The 19,117-nt window shown below is 56.7% G+C and overlaps 1 protein-coding gene across 5 annotated transcripts in view; it reads right to left on the reverse strand.

Annotated features, from left to right (window-relative positions):
• SARDH (sarcosine dehydrogenase) overlaps window positions 1-19,117 on the reverse strand; it is a 64,030-nt gene that overhangs the window by 12,610 nt on the left and 32,303 nt on the right. For all 5 annotated transcript variants that reach the window (XM_061199627.1, XM_061199625.1, XM_061199628.1 and 2 more), the window contains 4 exons: window positions 17,120-17,258; window positions 15,464-15,577; window positions 10,882-11,029; window positions 7,163-7,256 (listed from right to left, as the gene is read on the reverse strand). In XM_061199627.1, coding sequence (XP_061055610.1) covers window positions 7,163-7,256; window positions 10,882-11,029; window positions 15,464-15,577; window positions 17,120-17,258 — 495 coding nt within the window. The remainder of the gene's footprint in view (window positions 1-7,162; window positions 7,257-10,881; window positions 11,030-15,463; window positions 15,578-17,119; window positions 17,259-19,117) is intronic.

Raw genomic sequence — 19,117 nt, forward strand, 5'->3', positions numbered from 1 at the left:
CCCGGCACTCACACCTGACGCAGGGCAGGTGAGGGCCAGCCACCCACCAGAGCAGGCACCACAGTGGCTGAGAGCGTGGGCTTGGGTGCCACATACCTACTAGGTTTAAATATGAGTCACAAACGTTGCATCCCTGGCGACTGACATCCCTCTGAGGCTGCTTCTGCAAATCCTGGCTGATAACAGAGCTCATAGGGCCCATGGGAGCAGTCAACAAAACTGTCACTACTGGGGCTTCCCTGGTGGCGCAGTGGTTGAGAGTCTGCCTGCCAATGCAGGGGACACGGATTCGAGCCCTGGTCTGGGAGGATCCCACATGGCGCGGAGCGGCTGGGACCGTGAGCCACAATTACTGAGCCTGCGCGTCTGGAGCTTGTGCTCCGCAACGGGAGAGGCCGCGACAGTGAGAGGCCCGCGCACCGCGATGAAGAGTGGCCCCCGCTTGCCGCAACTAGAGAAAGCCCTCGCACGGAAACGAAGACCCAACACAGCCATAAATAAATAAATAAATAAAAATCAGTTGACTTCTTAAAAAAAAAAAACAAAAAACTGTCACTATAGAGCCCCAGGCAGGAGGCTGGCTACTCGGAGAGGTGGGTGCCGCTGGCATGCCCATTTTACAGATAAGGAAACTGGGGCTCAGGGAGGTCAAGCCACTTGCCCAAGGCCCAGTGATGTCCTAGAAAATGTTCAACAATCAACTCTTGGGGGGCAGGGGGTTGTTCTGTAGCATTTACCGCTTTCTGTGGTATAAATACTCCTACTACAGCTGATTTCAAGCCACCAATGGTTTAACCACCCCTTGCTAATTTTCCTACAGATTTAACCCTCAGCTCTCACGAGCTGGTATGAGCACTTCCCGAGACGCTCGGAGGACTCACAGCTAGTAAGTCAGAGCAAGGAGTCAACACCATAAGATCCTCCCTCCCTGCCCTAGACTGACTCACTGGAATATTTTTGGGGGGAGGGAATATGTTCAGGTTTCAGTCAAATGGATTTGGGGGCTTGGTTCCACGTTTGGTGCATCAGTGAACTTCCTGCCAGCTCTCCGTGGGGAAGACTGAAATCAGGGTAGTGCTAGGTGCCCACCCCAGCTTGGATCAAAGGTCACACGAGTGCCCCAGGCAGGAGAGCCCATGTCACTCCTGTGGGATGTTTGGCCACGGGCAACATCAGAACAAGACTGGAGTAGCCTCTCTGGGCAGACACCGCAGGAAGGCTTGAGCAGATGTGCCCACAGACACGGGCCCAAACGCTCTCAAATCACGTTAGCTCGTGGTGATTTTACCTGTTTCCAGGGAGTTTGGGTGTGTACCAGCACCCCCGACTCACCAGGCACATCGTCCAAACTCGGTCACCCCTTAAGTAAGTGAGGATCTCAGGGGCTCCCGAGGCAGGGTATAGGCAGGGATCAGAGTATGTGCAGCCCCCTGCAGGGGCCTGGAGCCCTGAATCCACAGGAGAGGGAAGAAGCCAGTTGACAGTAGGTTTAAAGGATCTTCATTTTTCCAATCCTCTGGACATCCCAAGACACCCTTGATTCCAAAAACGTCCTGCAGTGGGGGTGTGCAATCTCTCCTAGGAGTCTGGTCCAGAGGGCTAGTTTACGGTGGTGCTGCTAGTTCTGGTGAAGGTGGTCTGGTGACGGTGGAGGTGAAGGTAATGGTGGTAGTAAAGATGGTGGTGATGGTAGTGGTTGGTGAGGCTGATGTTCGTGGTAGCAAGGTTGATGGCAGTGATGGTGGTGGTGGTGATAGCGGTGATGGTGGTGGTGATGGTGATGGTGGTGATGGTGGTGGTGATGGTGACGGTGGTGATGGTGGTGGTGGTGGTGATGGTGATGATGGTGATAATGATGGTGGTGGTGATGGTGGTGGCGATGGTGGTGGTGGTGGTGATGGTGGTGATGGTGATAATGATGGTGATGGTGGTGGTGATGGTGATGGTGGTGGTGGTGATAGCGGTGATGGTGGTGGTGATGGTGGTGGTGGTGATGGTGACGGTGGTGATGGTGGTGGTAGTGGTGATGGTGATAATGATGGTGGTGGTGATGGTGGTGGCGATGGTGGTGGTGATGGTGGTGGTGGTGGTGATGGTGATGGGGGGGATGGTGATTGGAAACCAATTTTCAAAGATTCATAATAAATAAAAGGTGTGATGCTCAAACCACACTTCACAAACTTGGCCGTCTCAGAGGATCAAAAAAAGAGCTGCAGATTCCAAGCAGGTGGTAAACACTACGGACCACCCCCAGAAAGACCCCGTCTGCACCTACAGACAACGGCAGGGGCTGCACGATCAGAACATCCTTGCAGAGAAAGGACGGGGTTCTGCCCTGGAGGAGCTTCCAGAATCTCTGAAGCACACTCCCGGGAGCCCCTCTAAACCACCCAACCTCATTCCAGCCACACCTTGTCCTTATACTTTCATGGCAAGAAGCTGTCACTGCCCCCCACGGGACACCCCTGAATAGTGGCCTCGGCCACCATGTCTCTCAGCTACACACCACCCCCGGCTCTCTAGGACAGAGGTGAATTTGCACAAGTTGTCCAAAGCGACTTTTTAGGCGACGGCTAAAACCCAGTTGGCAAACACAGGCTCCGTGAAGGTATGGGCATCCCGCCTCTGTCTGTACAATGCGTGGGGGTGGGAGAATGTTCCATCCCAGACTAATTGAATCTGAATGGTGCCACAGCAAGGACACACACAGTCGGGAAAAGAAATTCAATTTCCTTTTGACCTGCAATTAATTTTCAGAAAAAAATCGCTTTATCACCTTGCCTAAAGATGAGCTTCTAGCCCAGCACCTGCTGCTTTCCAGAAGGGGCCCCCATCCTTGGCTGAGTCAGGGAGACGCCGCGTCTCCCCTGGGAAGCAGGCCAGGAGCAGGCTTTCACTGGGAACCTCGCTGGCCTTGAGGACATCCGGTCAGCTGGCTGCCAAGGGGACAACTCCCGCCCCCTGTTCTTCCTCTAGGAATGCAAGGATCTTGCAAGCCTGGGGCTGGTCCAGGCATCGCAGAATCATTGCAAAACAACGGCCCTACTCCGCTGAGGATGCTGCTCGGCTGGTGGCACTGCTCAGCCACGGTCGCCCACCCACGCGTTTGCCGTGAGCGTGGGTCGCCGTGGGCAGCGGCGGGGTCCTGCTCACCCACCCTCGGGCAGGATCTGTGGTTCTGGGCTCTGACCCTCATCATTCCGCGTATCCCTCGTGACCCGGAGGCCTTGCCGATGACTCAGACACACATATTCCTCTCCTGCATCTGGTTGGCTGGCATCCAGTTATCTCCCATAAAGGCTTGGCCCCGAGCTCCGGGCCCAGCATCGCAACATTGATGGAACTGGTGTCAACACATGCTGATATTATTTAGGAGAATATGAAATTCCCCCTGGATCCAGAGAGCATGCAGGATATCTGGACAGACTTACAGGACGGGCCAGAAACGATTTTGGTCATTGTCTAAACTTTGTGCTACAGATGGGGAAACTGAGATCCAGAGAGGTGGTCCCACAGAGGCCGGGGCAGGACCAGAAGCCAGGCCTGCTGGCCCCCAGCTCTGCTGGGCACTGAGGTGACGGTGCTCCCGGACCCCCGGATCCTGGGCTGACCCGGTTCCCACCTCCCCGCCTGCCTGTGAGGCCACCTCGGGTGGGGGCCAGGGCAGTGGCCAGCCCCAGCTCCCACGGCCCAAGTCCTGCTGGCAGCTGACTTCCCCATCCCTCTCGCTGGCCAGTGGATGGGAAGGCCTTTGTGCCCCTGGCTTGGACCGTCTGGGAACTTGTGGCTTGGGTCACTGTGAGGTCAGCAAAAACCGTTAACATTGACACAAAGGAGCCAGAGCCTAGCCTTTGGGGCCCTCGGGAGAAGGCGCGGTCGCCAAGGCAGGACTGGATTCCTCCTGCAAACGTCTTCCTGGGACCCTCTTCACTCCCATGTCAGCTGCTGAGCAGTGGCGGCTTTTCTCACCAGCCAGGCCCTCGCTCCAACGCAGGCTGGGCTAGGGCTGCAGTGTCCTTCCCGTCCCCCAGCCTCAGCTAGGCTGTGAGCCTGCGGAGGGCCAGGCCCCTGTCTTCCATCCCAGAGCCCTGATCTGGCAGGCTTCTAGCCAACATGTCCAGAATGGATTCTAGGGAGCGTGTTGGGGAGCTCAGCATTGGGATAGAACCTTCAGTTTAGAAGGGATGCTAGAACTCAGCTGGGCATCCAAACTGGCCGAATATGAGCCCATGGGCCAAATCCCTCAGGTAGCGACTGGCCTTGGAAAGCTCTGTGCTGCTCCCCGACCCTGCCCCAAAGGCCTAGGAGACAGAAAATACCAAATGACTGCTGAACGGCCAGGAAGGCTGGGACCATGTCCCTGGGACGCCTCTGTCTCTGGGTTCTGGTTCGAGGAACGTGTCATAGGTCAATAATCAGAGTCATAAAAGGCCCACCATCGAGGGAAGCCCATCACAGGGCCATTCCAAGGAGAAAAAACAGCCCAACCAAATGTCCTGCTTACGGAGAGGGTGACACGACGTTCATAGTGGTTCTCAGACAGTATTTCAAGGAACAGGAAAACTATCACAACAACTTAGTAAGAGAATAAAGCCGAATGTGCAAGCTATGTATATGGGATGACCTTGCTTCTGCTTTAAAATTTACAGGCAGAGATTAGGGAAAGAAGATGGAAGGAAATACACTGTCAACCTTGGCTTTCTCTCTGGTGGAATTAGAGGGGTTTTTGTTTGTTCTAATTTTACTAATATTCCCTGTTTATAGTGAAACAACCCATCAACCCTTCAGCCAGACTCTGTGGCAGGTGAGAAAGGGAAGTCTCGGAGAGGTCAAGGGTCATGCCCAAAGGGGTCATGTCAGTGGTAAGGTCAGCACCCAGGCCCTGCACACTGTGTATTGTGGTTGGAAACAGAGAAACGAGCAATAAGATGCTTTTGACTAAACCAGTAAGCCAGTTCCAGAGGAGGCGGCGGAGAGAAGCAGCCTGTGTATGTCCTGCACCCCATGTCTCCCACCCCGTGGCCCCCGACCTGTGCCTGTTACCCCACGCAGGAGTTCATCCTGGAGTCTGGCCTCTGCTTCCACCGGCCAGAGCCCTGGCCCAGCCCGGCTCCTGGAGGCCAAGGTGCAGCCAGACGGCCGTGGGCCAGGCCTGGGGCGGCAGCCAGGGCCGAGAAGGGCCAGCCCCTATTGCAGCCCATTGTCCAAGACTAAGGCCCAGGTGCCTCGCTGGAGCGACCCTTGGCTGGCAGGGGAAGCGTTCCCACCTGGTCTTCTCCCACACAAACCCCCAAACCACACACAGGCTGAGCCAACGCCAAGCTCCCAGCTCCCCCTCCCACTTCACAAGTCAGAACCCCGCCCCAGACAGCGCTGGGTGCTGCACGGACCCCACGGGGGCCGAGAGGACCAGAGCTGCAGTCGGGGCAGGCCAGATGCCACTGTGGCCTGGGGTGGAGCTGTGCCATTCTCTCAAAACGCACGCCCTCTCTGGTCCCGGCAGGCAGCTTTGTACCAAGCAGGCAGGAAGCAAGCTAGACAGAGACATCCCCAGTTTCCTGCCCCCCAGCACAGCCTCCAGAGAGGGAAGGCAGACCAGAGCCGGGCCAGCGCTCCTCGGCTCTGCAGAGCTGCTTTTATCTGGTTTCTCCTGGCAGCCTCCTTTCTGATGTCATTGAAACATTGTTTACTTGCTAACGGGACCCAGATTCCTCCGACCTCCAGCCCCTCTGCAGGCCAGGATCACAAACATCCCTTAGCACTTTCCCCCCAAAACCCCCCAGATGAACATGAAGGAAGGAGAAGAGGGGGAAGTGCCCCCAAATCCGGCTGTCTGTCCACCCACCCCCTCCTTAAGGCCACCTCCGTGTTACTGACACATATTCATGCGCTTTTTATGTTTCATTAGCTGGGGGGCCCTGCGCAGTCCACCCAACTTCTCTGAGCTCAATTCAGGGAAGCATCCGTCCTGGGGGTAACATTTCCTACATCGGGAGCTGCTGTAGGACCTCGTTCAATGCACCTGGCTGTGACTGCACACCTGCCTACAGGGCAATCGCTGAGCAGCACCTCTCCCCTGCCCCACCCCCTCTTCCCCTGCCATGGCAGTTCTGCCTCTGGGGACGCGTGGTCACGTCTGGACACATTTTTGGTTGTCACGTCTGGGGGTGCTCCTGGCGTCAAGTGGGTGAAGGCCAGGGACACTGCTCCACACATTGCAATGCCCGGGATGCGCCCCCTGCCCCGCCAGAATATCTGTTCCAAAATGTCATCGATAGTGCTGAGGCATGAGAAGCCCATGCTAGAACCTTCCATGCTGTCGTGAGTATTAAGTGGGACAGTACTCGTGAGTCACGTGCTTTGAATAGCGCCTGGTGCCTTGGGAGCCCTCGGCTGACAGCGCCCGAGGTTACTTTGACCACCTGCTCCTTACCTTGCCCTCGGGAAGGCAGGGTGGAGATCATAATGCTCATTTTCCAGAAAGGACACCACGGCCCAGGAGTAGGGCCTGACCAGAGCTGGACCTGGGACCCCGGCCCCAGGGTCTCTGAGGACATTGAGTCCGCTGCAGCCCTGATACTGTCCACAGTCTCAGAAGCTTCCGGTCCTGGGACCCGACCTTCTGCAGCTGGGGGATGGGCAGGGGGTGCTCCCCGGGGCCTGGCGGTGCACCCCGAGAGCCCCTCCCCTCTCCCGCAATGCGGGGGGCTGGGAAGGGGGAACGCTCCAGAGGACCGGCCGCCTCCTCAGGACATGCAGACCTCTGGAGCAGCGTAATTGCTTGGCTGTCCCCAGCGCTGTCATCTCCAAGGAGGCGCGGGAAATGCCCTGATCTGGGAGGGTGTGCCCTTGCCTCTGACGAGGGGACACTGGGGGCGGCTTCACAGGTGGCAAGTCCCTGGCAGAAGCTTGGGACTGCGCCCCTCAGCGTGCGCCAGGCACTGGGTGGGGCACAGGTGATACCCGACTTTGACCCCCATTCCTCGTCTGAGGCCCTAACAGCCCGTGGGCAGGACATGTGGTCCCCACTTCACAGTAGGGAACCAAGGTCCAGGGAAGTCCACAGACGTGCCCAAGGGCACACGACTCCCAAGCCCCGGGTTTGTTCCCTTGCAGCTGCTGCCCCCTACGGCCCAGGGGACAGCGGCCGGGTGGTACCTACCAGGTGCCCGGCGGCTCTCACCAGCTTGTGAGTGAAGAGCGGGAAGGTCTCATTGCTCAGGTCTGCATCGAGCACGTCCTGGAGAATGGCCCGGCTGTGAGCGAGAACCAGGTCGGTCGGTCGGTCATTCGGTCAACAAACACCTGCCCAGCCCTCCTGGGTGCGAGGCCCGGGCTGGAGAGCCTCTGGGGACACAGCAGTGAGCAGGACGAGGCCCTGTCCTCACGGGGCAGACCGCCAACAAACATGCTATTAATAAAACACACCAAGAGGGAGACGCACCCAAAATCCAGTCAGATAAGAAAGGCACCTTCATCAGGAACAGTGACAGGAACAGCCAAGCCCGGGGCAGAGACAGGACTCAGAGATGAGCGCTCACAAGCTCTCCTTTCTCAGATGGGGGAACCAAGGCCTGGGGCAGTTATCTAACCAGCTAACGCCCCTCATGCCACAGGCCTCCGAGGGCAGGGCCCGCCCTCCTCACCTCCCCTGCCCTGCCGGCCCGGCAGTCTGGCTCTCATGCTGGATGGGTTACCTGAGACCTCTCGGTGTCCATGGAAACCTTCACTTCCTGGGCGCCGTGCCCCTTGCCTCCCTCCAGGACTTAGTTGACTCTTGCTCCCCTGCATGTTTCCACCGGGTGCCCCTGCCCCTGTTTAAACTTTTGTTATCCTTCAGGTCTTGGTGCATCTGTCACCTCCTACAAGAAGCCCTCCCTGATTCCCTGAGTCTGGGTCAGGTTCCCAACCCCCCCACCCCACACTGCCCCCGGTCTGAGCTCACAGCCCTGATACGTCTCCGGCCAGGGTACCTCTCACACTGGTTGTATTGATACTTGCCCCCACTGAACCAGGAGCTCCGTGCCAACAGGGCCCCTATGCCTGGCACAGAGAGGGCAACCGGCAAATAGGGCTGATTGAAAATGGGCTGGCTTTGCACTGCAGGGCCAGCTCCCCATTGGCAGGAGACAGCCCCACCATTTCTACCTCGCAGGGGTCCCAGCCAGTGCCCAGAAACGCTTCTGACGCTAATCCCCAGCCCCACGGTGCCGGGAGCTGCCCGCCCACGCCGGCCCGAGGTGCCCAGCGTGCTGCAGTGTGTCAAGATCCTTATGTAACACCCCGGCACCCATGTGGTGCCAGCCCCCGGAGAACCCACACCCAGTCCTTAAGAAGCCCATCCTCTCTGCGGCCCTGGGCTGCTCCCTGGTCTTCCCAGCAGGGGAAGGAGGAAGGAGGCTGGAGCTGCCACCCGGGGCCAGCGTGGCCTTAGCAGTGCCAGGGGTACCCCAGCTTGGGCACCAAGCTGGGCAGGCAGGTCTGCCAAGCACGGGCCGGGGTGCAGGAGGCTGCCCCTCTGCCAGGGGGCAGCAGGTGGCCCTGGAGGACACCGGCTCCGGTCAGAGACCAGGTTCAGGTCCTGCTTCCTTCACTCACTCCCACCCCAACCTCGCCTCGGTCCCCTCGTCCGCTCCATGAGGACAGCGATGCCACCTCACAGGGCCCTTGTGAGGGGGGCATCCGCCAGAAAGCACAAGCCAAGCGCCGTGGCATTAACAACTACAGCGGCGATCACTGTACCCCGCCGTGTCTCCCCTAGTCACGCGTGGCCTCTTGAGCTTAAGTTAATTAAAGTAAAAAATTCTCTCTCACTGCCACATTTCAAGGCCTCAATGGCCACATACAGCTTAGTGGCTACTGTACTGGACCACCAATTATGGAATGTTTCCAGAAAGTTCTATTGGTCAGCAGGTCATACAGCATCTCCCATGGTCCAGGCGCCGCGCCGAATGCTTTCCACATAACAACTCAGAAAGTTTAGCCCTTATCAGCGGTGCTGGTAACATTATTATTCATACAAGAAACTTTGGGTTATTTTTGAAAGAGCGAGGACAATTTGGGGGAGAAAGTTAAGAAGTTACCAGGAGGAGGAGAGCTTGTCTTCCTGCCCTGGCAGCCGTCATTTGCCACCCTCCTTGAGCAGCTTCAAATGAGGCTGGAAGAGGCTGGCCTGTCCCCCCGGGGCCGCACCTTGATCTGTCTGTCTGGTACCCCCTCCCTCCCCTGCCCACTCACCCCCACCACCAAACCAAAAATAGCCCACTCCCTGTCCAAGGTCACAGTGGCAATGAAGCTGAGGCTTCCGAGGATGGCCTTGAGCTCAGAAGGCCAGGACGCCCACCCCCATTCAGCCCAGAGATGCGGAGGTCGGGCTCACCTGGGGAGAGGAACCCCACACACTGGACCCATTGACCACCTGGACACGGCTCATCACTCCCTGCTCAGAATCCCTGCTTCACCTGGCCCCTGAGGCTCCTCACACCTGCCGGCCTCCTACCCCCTGGCCCAGAATCAGAGACCCTGTTAAAGTCCTTCTTCTGCTCAGTTCCCTCTCCTGGAGGAGCAGCCTCTGCCCCTGCAGGCTCTCGCCTCCATTGCCCTCTGAGCACATCTCCTACGGCCCTGGCCTCACTGCTTTTCCTCCTGCCACAGGGCCTTTGCACCTGCTGCCTCCTCTGCCTGAAACACTGTCCCTTCAGAGAGCTCCAAGCCTTGACCCCTCATTTCCCGCAGTGTCCCCTCCAAGGGCCCCCTGATAAATATTGGTTTTCATGAGAAGCCTGAAGTCTAACACTTGATGGTTAAGGTACACAACCAGCCGTGATTCAGAGAGCACGTACCACGTGTCTGCCGTGTGCCTCTGTGCGAGATGGTGCACACGCAGAGCCAGCTACAACTCCGCCCGGGAGGGGAGGCCCGCCAGTCCAGGACCCAGCTGGGGTGCTGCAGGCTTGGTCAGCTCCAAAGAACCAGGGGAAATGGACCCTGTGGCGGGGTCTGAGTGCACTGGCTGGGGATCCTGGCATGACCCTGGGCTGACAGGGATGTCCCATGGACACGGCCGTGCTTCGTCTAAGCGTCAGCTTTGGGATAACCTGGCTGGAGGTGCACCGTCCTCTCTTCTCCACCAATAAGAATAAAACTACTTCTAACCACCTCAAAGGCTATGATCAGGATTGGAGGGGATGTTGGCACATCCCAGGCACCTGATTGGTCGATGTTAACACGCCGTGCTTCCCCTCTTATCCCCATCCCCCAGTCCCCTCTCCGAAGCCCAGCCAGAGGGATCTTTCCAACGTGCACAGCTGCTCAGGTGCCCCTTTGCCTAAGACCGTCCTGTGGCTCCACGCACAAGCTAGAATCCGAGGGCTTTCCAGGAGCTGATTCCTCATGGGTGGGAACACAGCTCAGTAAACGCTCATAGAATGAATTAAGGAGTGAATGATCATCTGTAGACCTAGTCATTGGAGGTGTTTAGGGAGGAACAGGCGACCTCTTGGTGTAGAGCATTATTCTGAGCCCAGGTAGCACGTGGAACCCCAGTCTGGCTCTGCCCACTTAGAGATGGCATACATGATTCTTAGTCTGTATCAGCTGTCCAGAGACACCCTCGCTGGCCCTTCCGTGACCACTGAATCCTCACATACTGATTCACAGTAAGGTTCAGTCTGAGTCTTTTATTAAGGGCTTTTCTGTAGTCTAGTGCTTCAAAAAGCATCTTTCTGGTGTGGCCTCTCTGAGGTCGCTGGCACGTTGCGCTTACTGACCACAATGTCCCATTCTGAAGCAGTAAGTGGTCCTGCCCCGGGCCCCAGATAGAGGGACGAGGGCCCAGGTCCCAGGTGCACCCAGGTGCGTGGCTCCCCGTCCTCTCCTCACCTGGCTGGGCCCTGGACGCTGATCAGGCCCAGGTCCTCGGAGCTGTCGACGAGCTGGCACCGGAACTTCCCGTCCTGCAGCACCGTGGTGATGTGGGACCAGTTGTGCTGGGCCACAGCCCCGCCCACGGCCAGGTAGTAGCCGTCCCCTGGAGGAGAAGCACAGGACTCAGCGCAGGACTGCGGGACGGAGGAGACGGGGCAGAGGGGGCGGCCCGAGGCCTCCGTGGAGAAAACAAACGCTCTTTCCTTGAAAGTGAACGACCAAGGCCCAAGCGATGGGGACACTCCCGAGGGACCCTGGGTTCTCATCACCCGCAGGACGAAATGTGGGGAGGAGGGGGCTGGCTGCGGGACCCCCTGAGGGCTGCACGTGCCAAGGGAGCATTTTCTGGGAGAATCTGAGGCTTTCTCCCACTTCTCAAGGGGTCTGTGATCCAAGAAAGCGTAAGAGCTCCCAACGCCATCACGCCGTGGGGAGATTGTGAGTCCCACCTCAGCCACCAGCGCTGGGTGAGCTTGGACAATTCTCTTTCCTTCTCTGAGCCTCAACGTCCTCACCAGCTCCCGTTTCTCTTCATATTCCCATGGGCCCCCGGTCTCTAGGATCCCTGCCATGGCCTTATGGGGGCTGGTGCTGAGCCGGGGCTTTACAGGCAATACACCGTTGATCCTTCCCAGGAGACTGACACTCGTCACCACCCTCGGGTTTCAGAAAAGGAGACTGAGGTTCAGAGAGGTCACATGGTGTGAGAAGATTGGCCTCTGTCCAGCTCTGAGTCCACGGCCTGTGGAGCATCCACTGGGCCACACTGCCACCCGGGTACTGCTGAGTGGAGGGGAGCCCACCTTGGCCCAGCGTCCTGGGAGAGCCACTGCCCCGGGGGGCTGTGACCTCAGACAGCTGTGTGGCCCTGGACCCCTCATGCAGCCTGCCTGAGCCTCCGAAATGTCATCTGCAATTTGGGGTGAACACACCTCATCCGCAGGGATGCTGTGAGATTCAGCCACCGTGTGTGCCCTGGGCGGGCAGGCTCTCACTGACTACTCCCCCCATGACCTGGTGGAGGTGGCAGGCCTGGAAGCGGCTTCGTTCCTCTCCATTTTCTATGCGCCTTTCTCCCCATCTGGTTCCCTCCCTCCCTTCCTTCCTTCCAGCAGGGTTCCGCCATCTCAGAGTGATGGTACCCAGTCAATCCCTGACTTCCAGCCTCAGTTTCTGCATCTGTACAATGGGAGTGAGGCCAGAACCCCACCCCCCTCACAAGCCTGCTGGGGGGATTGAAGGAGCTATGGCGGCACCAGGAGCCCAGCTTGGGGCTCAGGAACCAGGAACCGGGATGGTTACACACTGGGACACTCATCTCCCTCCCCAGGGGTCCGGTCCTGCCCAAGGGCTGCTTCTCTCAGCTTTCAGCGCCATTCACTCTGGGCCCCGCCGGGGCAGGCCTGGCACCAGCCCCCAGCCCACTCTGCGCAGAGCTGGCATTCCCCGTGGAAGGGGGGCAGCAGCTCTTGGGGAGGCTCCGGAGTCTGGAGAATCCTGCCTAGATGCCCTTCCGCACACTGGCCCCCACTCCCCGAGGCTTCCACAGCAGTGGAACAGCATGTCACTGTGATCATAGGTGCGGCCACCTACTATAATTGAAAAAGAGACACACCCCACTTTGCTTCTCCGGCAGGGGAGCGTGAAGCTCGTAGCAGAGCCCGGATGGGGACAGGGGACGGGGTGGGGGGGCCCTGGGGCCTCTGCTCCCTCCCCAGAAGCACTCACTGGCTGGGCTCTGATGGAAGGTCCTGGAGCTGGGACCGGCCAGGCCACCCCACCTGGAAGCTTGAAGCTGGGAACCCTTTGCCCCCTCCAAGCCAGGGTTCTGCCAGCAGCAGCCGGGGGAAGAGCAGAAGAGCCCCTGGCTTTGCCATCAGCCCCCCAAGTGGAGACGCCAGCCAGAGCCCCGGTCGTCCTCCCGCCCTGTCCAGGTGACCTCTGGAATGTCCCTGACCTCGTCACCCCACGTTCTGTGTGCCCGTCTGCGCCCTCAGTCCTGCCTGTCTATCCAGACCCAACTCAAAGGCCAAACAAATGGGCTGACCCCCAAAGGATCCCCTGCTACCTGGGCTGGGGGCTCCTGGGACGCTGGACTGAGAACACCTCTGAGGATCGATCTCCAGCAGCATCCTCTACCCCGGCGCCCGCAACACGCTCCGTGGCCCCGTGTGGCCCCGCCCGTCTACAGCCATCCCGAGGCCCCTCCCAGGGGGACATGAGCGTTAACTGAAGCCACCTGGTTCCAGACAGACGGCAGGTGCTGGGTCTGGCCTCCTCTGAGCAGCTGTCTCTCATGAAAAACATCCCGAAGTGCCAGGTCCTGAGGCCAGCGGTCAGCCCAGGTCCAGGTCCAGCCCACAAGGCAGACATGGCAGGGAGGGCGGTCAGAGGGCAGGCTCCAAGGCTCTGGCTCGGGCCGGGAGCTGTGGACTTTATTTTGTACTTTTCAGAATTGTCCAAATGTTTCCTACAGGTATGTACTCCTTTTGTGATATACAATACTGTTCAAAATCACATTTAAGATGGACAGCTGCTTTATACACAACCTTGATCACATGTGAAACGCACATCCTCTTGTCTTAATGGTGATCTGACCTAATAGGTATAAACACGCGTACTGAATGGACATGCATGTTCATAGCAGGAACAGTACCGCTTTTTTAAGGCTGAAAATACAAGGTCCATATGTCAGTTTTCTGTGCTTAGCGGTGAAGCTGGGACCTTTGGCACGCTCCACAGACCACTGTGACTTCCTTGTCATCCGCGCACGCCCTGGCAGGTCAAGAACCCACCAAGTGCAAAGCTCCCCACCAGACGGCCGTTTAACTTGAGGCAGACGCCCCCAGAGTCCAGGAGAAACATCTCTGGGGTCCATCAGCACCTCCCATTCCCCTCCTCTCAGAGCCCGCTCTTCCCGCCCCGGCAGGCGAGCGCTCCTCCAGGGCCAGGAATCCACCAGAATCATCGGGAAGGGCGCAAGAAGTTGCCCCCTTGGGCCGTGGCTCAGCTTACAGAGCCCTGGTGACAACGCCCCCTTGTGATGGGGACTAGTTTCCAGGTGGGGAAACAAGCTCAGGGAGGCTGCTCCTCAGCCCTCCTGGCACCTCCAGACTCTCGCTCAACTCCCTGCAGCAGCTCAGGGAGCTGGGTCATTTGTCTCCACTTCACTGATGGGGAAACTGAGGCTCAGAGAGGTGGGCCCCGAGCCAGGCAGTGGCAGAGCCAGGATTTCAGGGACCTGCACACTCACTGGGGTCCCTCTGTTCTGTCTCCCCAGCTAGACTCGCTGTCTAAGGATGGTAGCTGTGGCTGGGCCGGGCCTCCCCTCTCCTGGGGGGTGAAGGCCAAACAAAGTTTCCAGCGGCCCTTGTCAAAATGCCCCTCTCCGCCCAGCTCCTCACAGGCACCTCCCGCGTTCTTTCCTCCACACCTTTCTAGCAGGTGGCTCCTATCCATCCTTCGAGGCTCAGTCCAGACATCACCTCCCCCAGGAAACCTTCCTCATCCTGGCTAACCTGCTTCCCATGGCCTCCCATAATCCTCGCCCTTTCCCACCCCCTCACAATCCCACCCAGTGTTCTATCGGGCTTTTCCTGCACCTCCCTCTCCCAGTGCCCAGGCCGGGCCTCGCCCCCCTCCCCCGTGACTGAGTCCCATGCAACTAAATGGCCAGCAGCACTGAGCCAGACCCGGAGCTGGGGCCGCCAGGTTTCCTGAACGGGCTGACAGTGACCCTTGCCCCGACGGTACAGTGCAGCCGCACGGAGAGCAGCACAGTTGAATCCTTTCTCCCCTGCCAATCCAGTGTCCCAGAGGTGGCAAGGGGGCCCCTTCTTGGAGAAAGAGGATGCTTCCCACGCTCTGTGAAGCTTAGCCATCGCTATTCTTCCCTGACAGAGACAGGCTGCAGCACTAGAGATTCAACTGCTCCCATGCGAACCAAGGGGTGGGTCGGGGAGTTGAACTGATGGGGGCAGATCTGGCTCAGCACAGTCAGACCTGTGCAAACAAGGAATATGAGTAATGAGCTCCCCGTCACAAGAGGCATGCAAGCAGAGGGCCTGCAGAGGGCAGTGTGGGTGTCAGCTTGGGCACAGAGCTGGATATCTTCTAAGGACCTGCCCCAGTCTGAGACTGGGAGTTACATGGGAACCGAGAAAGCCAATTCAGCATAGATGCCGGTGTCAGAAAGGAGCTAACTTCTCCACGAGGGAGGCATGGCCTTATCCTCGGCTCACTCTGTTCCGGGCAGGTGAGCTGAGCACGTGCACGCTGTGGCCACTCCGAAACCCCGCGGGACGGGCAGGTTCAAAGGCATGATCACTGAGCGCTGGAAGCCCAGCATCGCTGCCTGAACAGAGGCTGCATTCAGCCTGAAGCGAGACCTCTGATCTCCCAGGCCCTGACTGCGGTGGGCACACACGTGGTTCCAGAGCAGCCTCGGCCGCCCTTCCCAGTCCATCCTGCGTGGGCGGCCACCTCACCGAGCGGGGCTGCGTTCAGGGCACTGCTGGATCCTCGAGGCATCTCTTACCTTCAAAGGCAGGGGCCAGCGGGGAGGTCTGGGGGCTGGGAGCAAGGCGGCTGACGGTCAGGTCGCTCTCGGTGCCCCCGCGGTGGTTCAGCATGCAGGTGTACACCGTGGAGCCTGCGGACAGGACGAAGACCCCAGAATGTGGGAGCCACTTAGCAGGGCGGCCCCTCAGCTCAGGGTAACCCTTGGCTGGATGCCCTAGGGGGGCAACCTTGAAAGGCCCCTCATCTCAGTGATGCCACCACGACTGAATGACCCAGAGAGGGATGGGCAGGTCACCCAGCATTGCCATCCCCAGAGGAGGAAGGATCAGGAGGGAGGCTTCTTTCTTCTAGAAATGCCTCGAAGGTGACACCTCCCAATCCATCCCTCCCACCCACCCCAGCCCCACGCTGGGACGTCTTTAAGGGCAGGATTTATATCTCATTCATTGGGTGCTCCTAGCACCATGCCTGGCATAGCAGAAGCTCCTTGAACGTCTGATGAATAAATGAATATGCAAAAGGAAGTTGATGGATGGATGGATGGATGGATGAGAGAATGCGGAGGTGGGGAGAGGGTGGGGGGAAAGGAAGGAGGGAAGGAGGGGATGGGTGGGTGGGTGGAAGGGTGCTGGCACGATGAATGGGAAGGGGGGGATTAAGGGGAGGTGAGTAGCAGGTACATGTGAGGGGGTGGGCAGGTGGGTTGGCTGGATAAATGGTGTAATGGGTTGAACTGTGTCCCCCAGAATGGTATGTTGAAGTCCTAACCCTCAGTCCCTGTGAATGGACCTTATTTGGAAATAGGGTCTTTGCAGATGGGATCATGCTAGGATGATCAGAGGTCATCAGAGTGGGCCCTAATCCAACATGACTGGTGTCCTTAAAAGAAGAAGAAAACGCAGGGAGAAGGCCGTGTGACTCAGAGGCAGAGATTGGAGGAACGTGGTTGAAAGCCATGGATGGATGGCCACGGCCAGAAGCCAGGAGGGGCAAGGAGGGATTCTACGTTCTTGGGATCACGGCCCTGATTTTGAACTTCCAGCCCCAGACTTGCAAGACAACACATTTAGATTGTTTAAAGCCACTCAGTTTGTGGTACTTTGTTACAGCAGCTCTAGGGAACTAATACCGATGGGGCTGGGTAAGTTTGGGGTTGGGTGGATGGGTGGGCAAGATGGTAGAGGGATGCGTGATAAAAAAGGAGAGGAATATTCCAAATATTGCATGGGACATACTTACACTAAAAAATTATTCATTCTTTATTTAGAATTCAAATGTAACTGAACACCCTGTGTTTTTGTTTAATTCTAGAAACCCTATTTGGGGAGAGCATTCTTAGGGGGGAAGTGGACAGGTTCCCCAGCCCCAGGAGACTGTTCTGAGGACTTGTTGCCTGGAATCCTGTCTGGAACAAAGTAAAAGTGGGGACGGGGGTGGGGGGGAGGATGGAGGAGGAGACAGAGGGTAGAGGGAGGGAGGAAGGTAGAGGGGGCCTAGGGCCTGGGGCTCGGCGAGGAGGGCAGAGGGGTCTGGACACGGGGACCCAGGGCCAGGCCCAGGGGCAGAGCCACGAGCCAGATGAGCCCAGAGAGGACAGGGTCAGCTCGCTGTCTCGTCTCAGTGCCCAGGGCTGCACTGAAGTGGCAAAGTGTGGCCCACCTGGGCTCCGTACCTGGGGGCCGGCTGACATCCGCCGAGAAGAGCCAGTCGGCGGCCTTCCTCGCGTCCAGGCCCACCAGGTAGAACTTCCCGAAGTAGGACATGTCAAACACAGCAGCGGCCCCTCGGCAGGCCAGACACTCCTTCTTGATCTGAAAAGTTCCAGAGGTGGGGTGCTGTGTGGGCTCTGGGACCTGCCTCTTCCCCAAGACCCTGGGGCATTGGGCCTTTGGCTGCCCTCCTGCTCCGAGAGCCCCTCCTGCCTTCCTCCCCTCCAGCTAGGAACACACGGTGACCATCCTTTTCAAGCACAGGGGACACTCTCCAGGGTAGACCAGACGCCATAAAACAAGACAATAAATTCAAACGGGTTAAAATCATACAAAATATGTTCTTTGACCACAGTAGAATCAAATTGGAAATCAGTAGCGGAAGAAAAATTGGGAAATGCACAAATAAGTGAAGTTAGACAGCGCAGTCCTAAATAACCAACGGATCAAAGAAAAAGGGAATTAGAAAACACTTGGAGATGAATGAACATGAAAACACAACATATGCAGACTGATGGGATGAAGCTAGTGCTGTGCTCACGGAAGTTTTACACCTGCAGATGCTCTCCAATCAGTAACCTAACTCTATACTTTGAGAAACTAGAAAAGGAGAGCAAATTAAATCCAAAGCAGGCAGAAGGCAAGGCAAGCAGAAGGAAAGAAATAATAAAGGTTAGAAAGGAAATAAATGAAATCTTGAAAAATAGAGAAAATCAGCAAAATTGAAAATTGTTTCTTTGAAAAGATCAACAAAATTGGCAAATCACTAACTAGACTGACCAAGAAAAAACAGAGAAGACTCGAAGTACTGAAATCAGGAATGAAAGAGGGGTATCACTAACCAATTTATAGAAAAGGATTATAAGGAATACTATGAGCAGCTGTCCACCAACAAATTAGACATGAAATGGAAATTCCTAGAAAGACCCAAATTACTGAAGCCGACAGAAGGGGAAATAGTCTGAATCGATCTATAATAAAAAAGAGACTTAATTAGTCATTTAAAACTCCCCACAAAGAAAAGCCGAGGTCCAGATGGCTTCACTAGTGTATTTTACCAAGCATTCAAAAAAGAATTAATACCAATTCTTCACAAACTCTTCCCATGAGGCCGGCATTACCCCTGATGCCAAAACCAAAGACCTCATAAGAAAACTACAGACCAATATCCTTCATGAATACAGATACAAAAACCTCAACAAAATACTAGCAAGCTAAATCCAACAACATATAAAAAGGATTACACACCACGATCAAGTGGGATTATCCCAGGAATGGGAGGCTGGTTTACCATCCCAAAATCAATCGATGTAATGTACCATATTAACGGGATAAAGAACAAAAACCAAATGGATCATCTCAATAGATGCAGAAAAAGTATCTGACAAGATCCAACACTTGTTCATGATAAAAACTCCAAGTAAACTAGGACTAAAAGGGAAATTCCTCAACCTGATAAAGGGCATGAACAAAATCCCACAGCTGACATACTTAATGGTGAGAGACTAAACGTCCCACGCTAAGATCAGGAACGAGACAGGGCTGTCCACTCTGCTACTTCTACTCAACATTGTACTGGAGGTCCAGGCCAGAGCAATTAGGCAAGAAAAAATAAAAGGCGGGCTTCCCTGGTGGCGCAGCGGTTGAGAATCTGCCTACCAATGCAGGGGACACGGGTTCGAGCCCTGGTCTGGGAAGATCCCACATGCCGCGGAGCAACTGGGCCCGTGAGCCACAATTACTGAGCCTGCGCGTCTGGAGCCTGTGCTCCACAGCAAGAGAGGCCGTGATAGTGAGAGGCCCGCGCATCGCGATGAAGAGAGGCCCCCGCTTGCCACAACTAGAGAAAGCCCTCGCACAGAAACGAAAACCCAACACAGCAAAAATAAATAAATAAATAAAATTAAGAAGTGTTGTAAGAAAGGTTTAATTTAAAAAAAAAAAAAAAAAGACTTCTTTGT

This window comes from Eubalaena glacialis, chromosome 9 (genome assembly GCF_028564815.1).
Source record: "Eubalaena glacialis isolate mEubGla1 chromosome 9, mEubGla1.1.hap2.+ XY, whole genome shotgun sequence".
NCBI classification, from domain to species: domain Eukaryota; kingdom Metazoa; phylum Chordata; class Mammalia; order Artiodactyla; family Balaenidae; genus Eubalaena; species Eubalaena glacialis.